The sequence below is a fragment of the Papio anubis genome, chromosome 17 (genome assembly GCF_008728515.1).
Source record: "Papio anubis isolate 15944 chromosome 17, Panubis1.0, whole genome shotgun sequence".
NCBI lineage: Eukaryota > Metazoa > Chordata > Mammalia > Primates > Cercopithecidae > Papio > Papio anubis.
Genome location: NC_044992.1, coordinates 31,786,076 through 31,798,662, shown reverse-complemented (window position 1 = coordinate 31,798,662; position 12,587 = coordinate 31,786,076). Strand labels below are relative to the sequence as shown.

General features: G+C 52.6%; 1 protein-coding gene across 2 annotated transcripts in view; it reads right to left on the bottom strand.

Annotated features, from left to right (window-relative positions):
- Positions 1-968: 968 nt before the first annotated feature.
- TBX4 (T-box transcription factor 4) overlaps positions 969-12,587 on the bottom strand; it is a 30,464-nt gene continuing 18,845 nt past the window's right edge. The window contains exons 5-8 of one of the 2 annotated variants that reach the window (XM_021929119.2): positions 7,171-7,323; positions 6,109-6,197; positions 5,758-5,987; positions 969-3,170 (exon numbers count right to left, since the gene is read on the bottom strand). In XM_021929119.2, the coding sequence (XP_021784811.1) occupies positions 2,551-3,170; positions 5,758-5,987; positions 6,109-6,197; positions 7,171-7,323 (1,092 nt within the window). In that variant the 3' untranslated portion in view covers positions 969-2,550. The remainder of the gene's footprint in view (positions 3,171-5,757; positions 5,988-6,108; positions 6,198-7,170; positions 7,324-12,587) is intronic. The other variant, XM_009190393.3, reaches the window with a different exon arrangement.

The window sequence follows — 12,587 nt, the reverse complement described above, 5'->3', positions numbered from 1 at the left end:
TCCCCTGAGCCAAGCTCAGTTAACATCTTTCTCCATGACCAAGAAGCCCACGGTGTGCGCCAACAGCCAAGGGAGGATGGAGCTTGGCTTCCTCTTCTGCAGGAGGAAGTCCAGCCAGAGAGCAGCCTAGAGCCACAAAAGGACTCTGGTGAAACAGGAGACAAGGTTGACTCTTTACCCAGCAGGAAATCTCATCTCAGTCCTGACAGGGCAAGGATTCAAGGGCACACCTCCCTTGACTTCTCTTTTCCTGGGTTCCCAGACCAGCCTGCAGTGGAGATGGTGGATGCAGGTAAGCAGCTTTGGGGAAGGAGCCATGAGGGGCACGGCAGGTGGCAAGGTCCTAAGGAGGGAGAGCCAGCAGCACCTTCCTATGCCTGCCTCTTCGAATCTAGGGTAAACCCGGGCTGGATTTCACCTCTTTTTTCCTCTCTCCATCTTGTGGCCAAGCTTCAGAGACCTGGCCAAGGTGCGGGCGAATGGGTACTTTGCCAGGCCTTGACTCACCGTCTCTGGGGTGACGGTGGTGATGAGCTCATGCCCCTGACTGCTCCAGGAAGCCCCCGGTGCTGACTCGAGCCTGCTCTTCAGTTCCTTTTCTGAAGCAGCTGCATAAATCCCACCAGGAATTCCCTACTTATGAGACCACTTCCCTCAAATGGCCAGCTTATGTGGTCACTGCTGAAAGGAGACAGACTCTTGCTCTACTGCCTGCCCTGCCCTTCTGGGGTCTTTGTGGACCCTGGAATCCAGATTCATAACCCAGGGAGTAGCATGAGATCAAAGGTACAATTGCTCTGTTGGTCCTAAGTGACTTCACTCTGAGCTCAGGGGCTCCACGGTACAAATGTTCAGAGGCACTGAAGGCCTCAACTGACACTTGAGAAAAAAAAATACCAGCAAAAAAGAGGCAGAGGCCATTGCAGAACCAAGAAATGACAAGTCAGTAATAAAGAGCATCCACACACTTCACAGTTGTAAAATGGCTTTATGTTCCGATATGCAAAATAAAACGTCCATGCTATATAACAAAACACTTGAAGTTCCATATCACCTGTTAGCTAATGTGTTTTCTAAAAAAGCTTTATCTGTAGTGTGTGTGTGTTTATATATATATATTTATTTATATGTTTTATCTAAACCATTCTTAGTTTTTAATATCAAACATGTGATAAAAATTTAAATAGATGTCTTTCCAAATACCTCCTCCAATGTTTATTTTTATTAAGTTCATTCATTTGTAAAAAGCAAAGCTGAATTTGACATGTGGCCTGCATTTGTGAGATATATATATATATAATATATTTATTTATTTATATAATATATAAATAGCTATTCAGCATGCAAAGTTTAGTGATTTCCCAAGTTTGATGGAGAGTTCACCCCAGCCACATTGATGGCCTGGTGGTGTTCAATGCTAAAACGCAGGGCTGAGGACTGTGTGAGTGCCACACTGGAGAACTCTCTTTGCTCCTCTGAGCTCACCGGCTGAGTTTACTGGAAGAAATGAATTTTTCTCAACTATCTTTATTTCTGTTGGGCTTTCTCGCTCCAGAAGCGTAGATTTTCTGCGAGCGGAACAGGCCCTGGAGATGCCAGACATCAGCTGCAGTGTGGCTTCCTGGGGATGATGCCAGCTGAGGCGTGTTTCATAATTGCCCATCATAGGATGCAGATGGGATGATGCCTGGGAGGCCGACTCTCCGCACACCAGAGTGGGAGACTGTATGTTGGGGACCTAGGGGGAAGGGCTCTCTACTTTACTACAAAACCTGAATGATGACAGAGATGCGACTGGTTGCATTTTCCCTTCTCTTGAAGGAAAAAACAAAAACCTTTAAAAATACCCCTCAGGTGACATTTAGCACATGACCCTTTCCGAATGTCATCCCTCAGACCTCAGAGTTCCAGTCATCAATGTCTAGGCCACTAACTGAGCAGCCAGCTGTACTATCAAAGTACATGTTGTGGCTGAGCTGAGCCCACCTCTCAGGCAGTCTTACAGACTCTCCAGAAGCCCAAGGAATGGGCCTCCTGCTACCAAAACCAGATTCTCCTCTCCCCTTGCAAATAGAAGGCCAGGAACTCTAAGGCGTGCACAGAGCCGTCACACCCCAGCAGCAAGAATCTTCCTACCCCAGCAATGAGAATCTTTCCCCATGGGACAGACCTCCCCACCTGGCCCCTGAGTAAATCAACAATTATAAAACCCTTCCAATAACTCATGAGAACCCTCCACTCCCATCCCACCCACGGGCATGTCAAGAGATGTCAGATAACAATGGACCCAGGTCCTGCAGCCCAAATCACTTCTTAGATAAATGTGGTGTTTTTTTTCCTTGTCATGACCTCAGTTGTATGTCAGAAGATGGATGCTCTCCAAATACATACGTGCTCGCATGCAGACACACACACACACACACACACACACACACACATACACACACACTCCCTCTGGAATACCTTCCTGTGTTTCTTGGTAGTGCAGGCCACCCACAGAGGTTAATACTGGAGCAACACGGTCCCGGGGCTGTGGAGGAGACGTGAGAGTCATCCATCAGTCCAGTTCTCCACAGTCCCCATTCCTGAATGGTACTGTAAGGAAGACTCTCGGGACAAGGAGAAGGTTTGAGAGTAGAGAAACTCATTGGCAGCATTTAGATGTGGTGAGGGTGGCTTCCTCTCACATCCTGGGGGAAGGCCGCGCTCTCTTGCGAATGAGGCGCTGGGCCCCCGCTCTCGGACCTGAGACTGGGAGAGCTGATTGTAGACACTGAAGTGGGCGTTTCCTGGTGGCTGGGAGCTCTGAGCGGAGAGGGTGGGCAGCCGCGGCATCATGGTGGTGGCGGTGAAGTGGGTGGGGAAGGGTTGGTATGGCACAGTCTCCATCGTCTGCACGCTATAGCTGGTGTACGGCGACACTGAAGTCCACATGTTACAGCTCAGCGGAGGTGGGGGCAGGTCGTCCACCCCAGACACCCCGGCAATCTCAGGCCCTGAACCTGAGTACATACAGGCTTCTCTGGGGGTCACCTCACTGCAGTAGGAGGGGCTCAGCATCTGCTGGTCGTAGGGAGGGGGAGAACGGAAATAGTGATCCTCTCCCACCGAAGAGGGGGCTTCCAGATAGGATCGCTTGCAGGGTAAGTCCAGGTGTCGGGCACCGTCTGCTGAAAGACAAAGTAACACTCAGGAAGAACCATTTCCACCAGCCCAGGCCCCAGGGCGCCCTGCTGGATGCTGGGACAGCCTGTCCTTTTCCCTCCGCGCCCGCCCTCCCCATGTTGCCATGGCACTCCCAGAGCCATTTCAATCAGCCACAGCTTTTATAGGGTGGCAGCCGCCAAGAAGTGGTCAGATTACGGACCCTACTCAGAGGCCACGGGGGACACCACATCACCGGACACTGAGGGCCGGGTTTAGCCAGGCAGCACTCGGCTTTGATCCTTCGCCAGCCTGACTCTTGAGAGAGTAAGAAGCCTTGGTGTGCAGTGGCATTCTCAGGCTAGGCCCGCCCTGGCCAAGGAAAGGGGAGGCCCTTGCCAGGCCAGCCCAGGTCCAGAGGCCACATCTGTCTGAAGGAGCCAGAAAATTAAGGCCATGAGGTTTCTGCCTCCATCCTCAGCTCCCAGGAAGACCTCAGGGAGCCAAAGCCGCTTGCAGGCATGTTTCTGTTGTTTTTAGAAGTGGAACTAACCTCATATGTGTTTAAAGAAGAGCCATCGGATTTTTACTACACAGATTCCAACATAACAGTGTCTACAAAATTAAGAAATAGAACTGATAATAAGTGAAAAAGGTGACATACTTCTCAGGCTAAGCAGATACTCTGGAGGAAGACGACATCAGATGCCACAAATCATGTATGTGCCTTTCGACATCCTCCACCAGGAGGGTCTAACTATCTGGTGTGGCGCGCCCTCCCCTGGGATCCAGGGCTGACCCAGGCCTGAGGGTTTGGGGAGCAGCCCACTGAGCCAATTTAAGAACACTCATCTGGGCTGGGTGCGGTGGCTCACACCTGTAATTCCAGCACTCTGGGAGGCCAAGGTGGGCGGATCACTTGAGGTCAGGAGTTCAAGACAGCCTGACCAACATGGTGAAACCCCATCTCTACTAAAAATACAAAACTTAGCTGGGCGTGGTGGCATGCACCTGTAATCCCAGCTACTGGGGAGGCTGAGGCAGAAGAATGGCTTGAATTCGGGAGGCAGAGGTTGCAGTGAGCCCAGATTGCACCATTACACTCCAGCCTGGGAGACAGTGCGAGACTCCATCTCAAAAAAAAAAAAACAACAACAAAAAAACCCACAAACCCCACCCATCCAGGGCTCATCTTGGCCTCCCTCCTCTTGTTTTCTCCAGGCATTCATTCTGGGAGCTCTCTGTGTGCACACACAGGGCTGGAAGCAGAGGGGCTGAGTGGGTGTGAAGGCCTGTGCTCACCTCTCTCCTCTGCCCCTGCTGGTGGCATCTGCCCTTTCCAGGGAGACCTGCTCCTCTCCCTGGCCCAGCTCTCTCCTTTGCCCCTCACTCAGCCTGATTCTCTGTCATCTCTCCAAATCCCTCTCTTCTCCCTGCGCTAAGCTCTTGATCCTGGCAGGTGGCCTACTCACTCTAGGTCAGGAGTTGGCAAACTTTTTCTGCAAAGGGCCAGATAGTAAATATCTTAGGCTTTGTGGGCCACAGGATATCTGTTGCAACTACGAAACTCTGCTGTTGTCCCATGAAAGCAGCCATAGACAACCCGTAAGTAAATGAGTATGGCTGTGTTCCAGTAAAACGTTATGGACACTAAAACTTTAATTTCACATAATGCTCACATTTCATGAAATATTCTCCTTTTGATTGTTTTCAATTGTTTTGAAATGTAAAAACTATTTTGTACAGGTAGCAGGCTGGGTTAGGTCCGAAGGCCACAGTTTGACGACCCGTGGTCTAGGTCACTGAGTTCTAATGAGACTTATGCAGGGGATCTCGGAGCTCTGCCAGGCTAGTCCCTAGGAGCAGGGCTGAGGGAACATTCTGGATGGCAAGCAAAAGTCCCCAGGCTCATTCTGAAGGGAATTTCAGCGGCCCCGTGAGGTCTTCTGGTGGAGTAACATGAATCATCGCAATTCTATCCATGGAGGAATCAAAACCTGGCACAGAGCACAGACGTGATGGTGCCTAGCTCCGGGTTCCTCCTCTTTACGAAGAGACCTGGCACAGAGGGTGCTGTGGCTTGTCTTCCCAGCTCCCATCTACATCCACAATAGCTCATCTCAACTCTCAAGCAGCCACTGCAGATCCTGGAAGGAATGATCGGACGGAAGGCCCTGCATGTGAGACACCAAGTCCTCCCTGTTCTGGAATTGAGGTTGCTTTGACAAATAACAGCTCCAATTCCAAAAACCTCTGGACTGGGAAGTGTCAGCCTCTTCCTGCACTTCCAGGCAGAGCCCAGCTCACCCCATGAGGCTCTCAGAGCAGTGACTGCAAAGCAACACTTGGAAAGGCATCTGGGGACGCCAGGGCTACAAGCTGTCTGTGAGGGTTCCAAAGGCAGCATTGAAGACGAGAACCAGCATCCCTGCACTAAAAAAGATGGCCCTGCGCCCAGCTGTGATCCCTAACCCTTCAGGCCCACTCTCCCAGGCCACACAAGCACCAGATGCGTGTGTGTGTATTGGGGGGTCGGGGGGCTGCAGAGTGGTGTCGGGGAGAACCTCACCCCTTCTCTGACCCCCTAGGGCTTCTAGACCAGGAGAGCACTACCTCGTCTTTTCAGGCAGTGATAGAAGAGGCTTGAGTCCCTCTGGGCAGGAAAGGTGCTGAGGGGCAGGTCCTGCGGCTCCGCGAGCTGCGAGTGAGCACCGTTCTCGTGCTGGTAGTGCTGGAGCGCCTGGTGGGTGCCGAGCAGGGGGCCCACATCCGGTGTGGCCGAGAGTTGGGGGGAGATGAGCCTCTGCCTCATGATGCTTTTGGAAATCACAGGGTATTCTTTGCTGAAGGGGTGGGGAGGACAGGAGGAGAGACAGGAAGAGAGTGAAGATGCACTGAGGGTCACAGAGGCCATGTGCCTGAATCCCATCTGCCCGCCCCACCCCCCGGGCCGCGCGGCCCCACCTCTGCAGCCGGGCCACACGCAGGTCACTGTCATCACTGCCCCGGAATCCCTTGGCAAAAGGGTTGTTCTCAATTTTCAGCTGGGTGATCTGTGGGGGGAAAACACACAGGGTCGCCGGGAGGAGGGCGAGACTGGGCTGACCTCTGGCCCTCCCTCCTCCCCAACCCCAGGCAAAGTCAGAACTAGGGCAGGTCTGGGGAAGTGGGCCTTGCCATTCCCACCTGGTTTGTTCCTGGCTCCGATCCCTTCTCCTTGCTCTCCACCCTCCGATTCTTTCTGCTGCTGCCCAGCCCTCTGCACTGCCGGGCTTCTGTCCCCACGGGTCTCTCCTGGGGACCTGTAACAGCTTCCCAGTGAGCATCCCAGGCCTGCCGCCTGAGTCTGTGCAACTACCACATCAGGCTCTGAGTGACCATTCTAGATGCAATTCTCACTCTGTCACTCTTCTGCCTAAAATCCACCACAGCCACGGCCCTTCCCCAGTGACCCCTGCCCACCTGCCAGTCCCCGTGTGCATACTGTGGAAAGCAGATGGGTGGCAGAGCACGGCTTTCAGTGACTGGGACACAGTGGGGGTGGCTGGGCTGGGCAGGGCAGTAACCAGGGTGGGAGGTGGCCGACCACAGCCTGGGAAGTGCCTCTGCTCAGGCTCTGCTTCCACACCCCAGCTGACAGCACCCCAGGGCTCCTCTCCCCATTCCCTACCCCTCTCTCTGAAGGCACCAGGAGATGAACCAAGAGAAAGAAGATTGTGGAATGAAAGGGTCCAACGCTCAAACCACAAGGCAGGCTCCAAGCTCCTGGTTTTTACAGTTGCCAATTTTCTCCATTCCGCAAAACACAGAGACCGTAATTCCTCTGTGCTGGAGATGGACGTGTCTAGGGTCCTTTTCTGTTCATCATTCGATTTGCTCACGGTTCTGAGGGACTCTAGGCTTCTGAGGGCCCTGCACTAGGCCTGCCCAAGCCCTGCTGGGACTCTGGCTTCATACTCTGCCTCTCTGCGTGGTGGAAGGAATGCGGGATGGTTTTAAGCGGGGTCTGTGGGGCAGTGGCTGTACCTTGTGATTCTGGTAGGAGGTCACAGAGATGAAGGAGGTCTCTGGGAACACGTGGGTGCAGAAAGCGGTGTTTTTGGAGCCGAAAGCGTTGTTCTCATCAGCCTTAACAATGTGGAGCCGCGGCTGGTACTTGTGCATGGAGTTGAGGATGATCTGGAAGAGAAGGATCTCATGCTGAGCTCCAGGGACCCATTCGCAAACCCCAGGCCCTTGACCTCATTCATCTGTCCCTGGCCTGGTTTTTCTCATTCTCCTCAAAGCACAGGATCCAGGGCCTGCGGACCAGGACTGGAGCTCCCAAGTGAAGAACCAAGCCCCTGGGCCCCAAACTCTCTCCACCCCGGCCCCACTTAGCCTCTCTGCACCAGCACTAACGCCCAGCCCCAGGCCCTCCCTGATGTGACCAATTGATTCACTGTGGTAATGGAGAACTCAAGTAAGCCCTTAACAGTGTAAAAGCCCACTGTGAACTCAGCACAGTGTAGCAGGTGGAATTCTGAGCTGTCAACAAAAGTCCAGGGTGCCACTGACTCACTGTTTGATCTCAGACAAGTCACTGGGCTTCTCTGTGCCTCAGTTTCCACATTTGTAAATGGGATCATAACATGTAACCTCCCCTCAGGGGTCCCCCTCCAGCCTCACCTCTTCTCAATACCCTTCTTACACATGACCTGCCTCTTCTAGAAATACTTGGGTTTTGCAGGATGAGGGAGAGGGAGGAAGCTGAGGAAAGTGTCCCACTGTAACTTTTTTCTGTTACATTGCTCATTTGTTCTTTCTTTTCTTTTCTTCTTTTTTTTCTTTTTTTTTTTTTCTAACGGAATCTCACTCTTGTTGCCCAGGCTGGACTGCAGTACCGCAATCTCGGCTCACTGCAACCTCCACCTCCTGGGGTCAAGCGATTCTCATACCTCAGCCTCCCAAGTAGCTGAAATTACAGGCGTGCTCCACCATTCCCAGCTAATATTTTATATTTGTAGTAGAGACAGGATTTCACCATGTTGGCCAGGCTGGTCTCGAACTCCTGACCTCAAGTATCCGCCCACCTCGGCCTCCGAAAGTGCTGGGATTACAGGCGTGAGCCACCGTGCCTAGCCTTGTTCATGCATTTCTCAATGTTCACAGAGGCTGGCTGAGGATGTGCTGGGGAGACCCAAATGTATCCTGCCTTCAGACCTGCCCACTCCCACCTGGCCACTCCCAGCCCTCAGGGAAGCTCTTCAAGTGTTCAAGGTGCCAAGGTAGGAGACGGCACAGTTCCTAAAATAATGCCATAGAAGGCAAGAGGCCCCCAATCCCAAGGGCCCTTGAGGATGCCATGGGCTGGGGGAGGTGGGTTGCCGTAGCTGGACAAAGCTTAGCAAAGCGCCCTGGAGGCGTGGCCGCCAGAGCCCCTGGGGCTGCTCACAGTAGTTGCTGCTCCAAACCTGCTTCATTTGGCTGCGCCCCACGGTAGCAGCTGCATCATGTGCCATTAAAATGTATTTTTTATCGTTGACATTTGCCAGACGCCCTCCCCATTGAAGGCAGGACCAGGAATTTGGGGCATTTTATCAGCCCTGCGGCTTCTGTTAACCCTTTGGTTTCTGTCCTGGCCGGGCCAGGCGGGCCCTCGGGTCCTCTTCCCCTCTGAGCTCCCTTCTCTGTAGCTGGGAGTGCCCTTTCCTTGGGTTGGTGGTTGGGCTGCCGCCCTTCTAGGTTTCCAGGGATGGGGCCTGGTGCTGACGCTTAATGAAAGGTTTAACCCGTTAGTGACCAGAGTGCCACGAGAAAGGCCAGAGTCAGGCTCTTCCATGGCAAGTCTTGGCCAAAGTCTTAGTCTGGGAAGACTCTGCTCTCATCGTGCCCTGGGGCACCGGGATAACTTAGAGAGCCAGCTCAACGGAGGAACGGGTGGGCCAGGACCTGGCTTGTGGGTACCGGCCTTCCCTGGGCTCCTCGGTTGAGCTGGGTGACTCCATCCAGCAGGAACCACACTTTCTGCCTTCTGCACTGGCCACGCCCCCACCAGCCCTCAGTGACAAACCTCTGGACCCTCACAAGGCGAGTACGTAACTCCCCAAACCCCAAAGCAGGTCCTGCAGCTGGGGACCTGCCGCCCAACTGGGGGCCTGCCAGGTGAGGAACGCAGAGTGAGGCTACAGGACACAGGTCCCGCTTAGAGAGGCCTTGCTATTTGTCCCTTTCCAGGACACTGGGGATGCTCCTGTGGTGAGAGGAACTGGGCCTGGAAAACACCTCCCAGCCCCTTTAGGTGACTCCATCACCGTGCACTATTCACAGAGCTGTAGGCACCCACAAAGGACCCACGTTCCCAGAAGATCCAGCAATGGAATACTTGGGAGGTGGCCCGATGGCTCCAGGAATGCCCAGTTTCTACCTGAGCACCTTTGCACATGCAGGTCCCTCTGCTGTCTTGATCTTCCTTTCACATTTTCTTCTCACCTTCTGGGCCTAACATCTCTTCTAGGAAGGCTCAGGTTCAAGGGCCTGCTCTGAACACCCAGTTCTGAAACTTGCTTCTCATGCGTTATCTACCTGGCTGTCATTCTGCATCCTAGTGGCTTCCTATTTCTTCTTTTCCCTTCAGTTACACTCTAAACTCCTCAGGAGAAAGGGCCATACCTTTTATCTTTTTGTATCTCCAGGCTCCTTTGCCCCCAGACAGGATCTAGTGAGGGCAAGGTCGGGTTTGAGAGTGGGAAGATCTGGGCCACGGCCACAAACCCTCCATGGGAACGTGGGCAAGTCCCCTCCTCTCTGGTCTTTGCTTGCTCACTAAAGACGAGATCATCTCTAAGCATTTTCCAGGTCAAAAGTGGCAATGAAACATGCACAGAGACGATCTCCCATGAGCTCTATGTTCCAGCTCCTTGGCATGAAGGCCTCTCCCAGTCACTCTAGCCCTCCAAAGGTGGCAGCACAAAGGGAGAACAGAAACTGGACTGAGAGAACCCAGGATAGAGCCATAGGCACCAGCACCTCATGAAGGTTGTGCAGGACACTAGGACACGTGGCAGCAGCCTCCCTGCTCCTGTGACACCTGGACAGTCATGAGCAGTCGTGGGCTGATCAAAGCACTGGGTATCATCATCAACTCCCTTTCTCCTCACTGTCATCCACCTCCAGGTGCACTCAGTGACTGATTCCTGTGACTCTATCTGTAAAACAAAAGCCCCTCCATTCCCTTTGCACACCCCTGCTTCACGCGCCACCATCTCTGGCTGGGCTGCGGGGACAGCCTCCCCCTACTTCCGTGTACTTTCTCTTCATTTCATCCTGCAACACATCCCATCAGTTCACTCCCCTGCTCACAATCTTCTGGGAAATTCAGGAAGATGTGCATTGCTTAAGAGCAGAGCCTTTTGTATTTCCTCCTCTTCCCCCAATATCCCCTCCTACGACTGCTGCCAGTATATAGGGCTCAATAAATGCCTTATATCCACAATCCACCTTTGATTGTTCCCGCTTGACCCTTGGAATAAAGGCCAAACTCCTTAGCCCATCAGACAAAGTCCCTGATGACTAAGATGGAGAGACTGCCCAACACACCTTCCGAGGCAGGGAACCAACCAGGCTCACAGGGAAACCTGCAGAGGGAAGCTGCCAGTCCTACAGGGGCAGGTGGGAGCCACTAGGTGAGGGTAACCCCAGTCATAGAGAAGTCAAGAAGGGTGCAGACGCCTTCATGATCTCTGTTCACCAGCGTCAAGTCCTGAGGAAGCTCTTCTCCTTCTCCAACCATTGGAGTCCCCATCTATAAAGTGGGGACTTTGACTAAGTGGTCCCAAAAACCCCTCCTGACTCCGACAGTCTAGAACCTCGACAAGTATCTGGAAGAAAGTCCCACCCATTGAGCCAAGGCAAGTATAAACTCGAGCCTTAGTCCCATCAGCCGGGAGAATGTGAAACCAACTCAGTGACTCACACACCTGGCTTTGCTCGGAAGTTCCTCAGGCGCCACATTAAACTACTTTGCCAGAGTTTCACATTTATATTTGCTGCAGAGGATATGGGGCCAAATGGGCCAGCCACGTCAACAACCCCACTACATGACTGGTTCCGTCATCATCATCATTTCACAGAAATGGGATTCATTATGTTCTGGCCACAATTCAGAAGCCTGTTCTATTTTAACAACTGCAATTGCGCCAAACATCCCTCTCCTCAAGAGATCGCCATAGCGTGCTTGGCCAATAAAGCCCAGATCTATCTACATTGGAATCACAGAACATTAGGGCATGGAGAGGCAGGCCATTGAGATCATTCGTGTCCAGCTCTCTAATTTTACAGATGAGGAACAGAATGCTGGTAGTGGAGACGTGACTCGCCCAGGAACACACAGCTGGTTGGAGACACAGTCTGCAGCAGGATCCAGATGGCCTGTGAGAGAGCACACACCACTCTCAACAAGCTCAGAGGTCACGAGAAGGTGCCAATTAAACACTGTAAAGGACTTGGGTCAGCAGGCCCTACTGTCCATCACAGAACACACATTATGTGGATGCTAGCCCCTCAACAGTGTGGCTAATGTCCATTTTGTCAGATACTAAAACCAGATTTACCCTGTATCATAATTTTACTTTCTGTGACTACCTTCTCCATCATCCTTCTGATCCTCCCCAGCCCTAGCAAGAGGTTAGGACAGTGACAGGATCTCAGCTTAAACACCAAAGAAGAAAAGAAAGAAAACTGAGACCAGGATGATAAGAGGTGCGCCCAAGGAAAATTCAAACTAGAACGAAATCAGGGAGCCCATCAGCCCACTCCAGAGGCCTTGGCCAGAGGAACCTCAGGCCTCACGCCCAGGGAGCAACACTGGGGTGGTACCATGGGGCCTCCAAACCTTCCTGCCCTCTGCCACAGCAACAGCAATCACAGCTGGCACTTACTGAGCATAGCCTGTGTGCCAGGCCCTGTGCTAAGTCATTTACCTGCACCATAAAATTAGTCTTTACATTATCCGTATAAAGTCGGCATTAATTATTATTGCCCTTATTTTAACGGGCGAGGGACTGAGGGTCAGGGAGGCACAGGCATTTGCCCAGCATCAGACAGCCAGTTTCAGGCACAGCCAGAATTGGGACTAGTTTCCAAGCCTGAGTTCATACCTCAACCTGGCTGGGGAGGGTGGGACCTGATCTGGAGCTCAGGGCTTGGCACATTGTCAGGGATCAGCAAATGTGGAAGGAAAGGAGGAAAGAGGGAGATAAATAGCTCTTGGTCCCCACTGGCAAATTTGCAGCATAAGCTTTGCGGGGACATCCAGCATAAGCTTTGGCAGGGGAAGTGGCTTTGCTATCTAACTACCACCTCCTTCAGGAGTTTCTCATGCACTTACCATCCACCAACACCCACTGGCTTGCCAGACTCGATGGTTAGGCACTAGGATGTCACAGTGATTGGAAACCTCATGG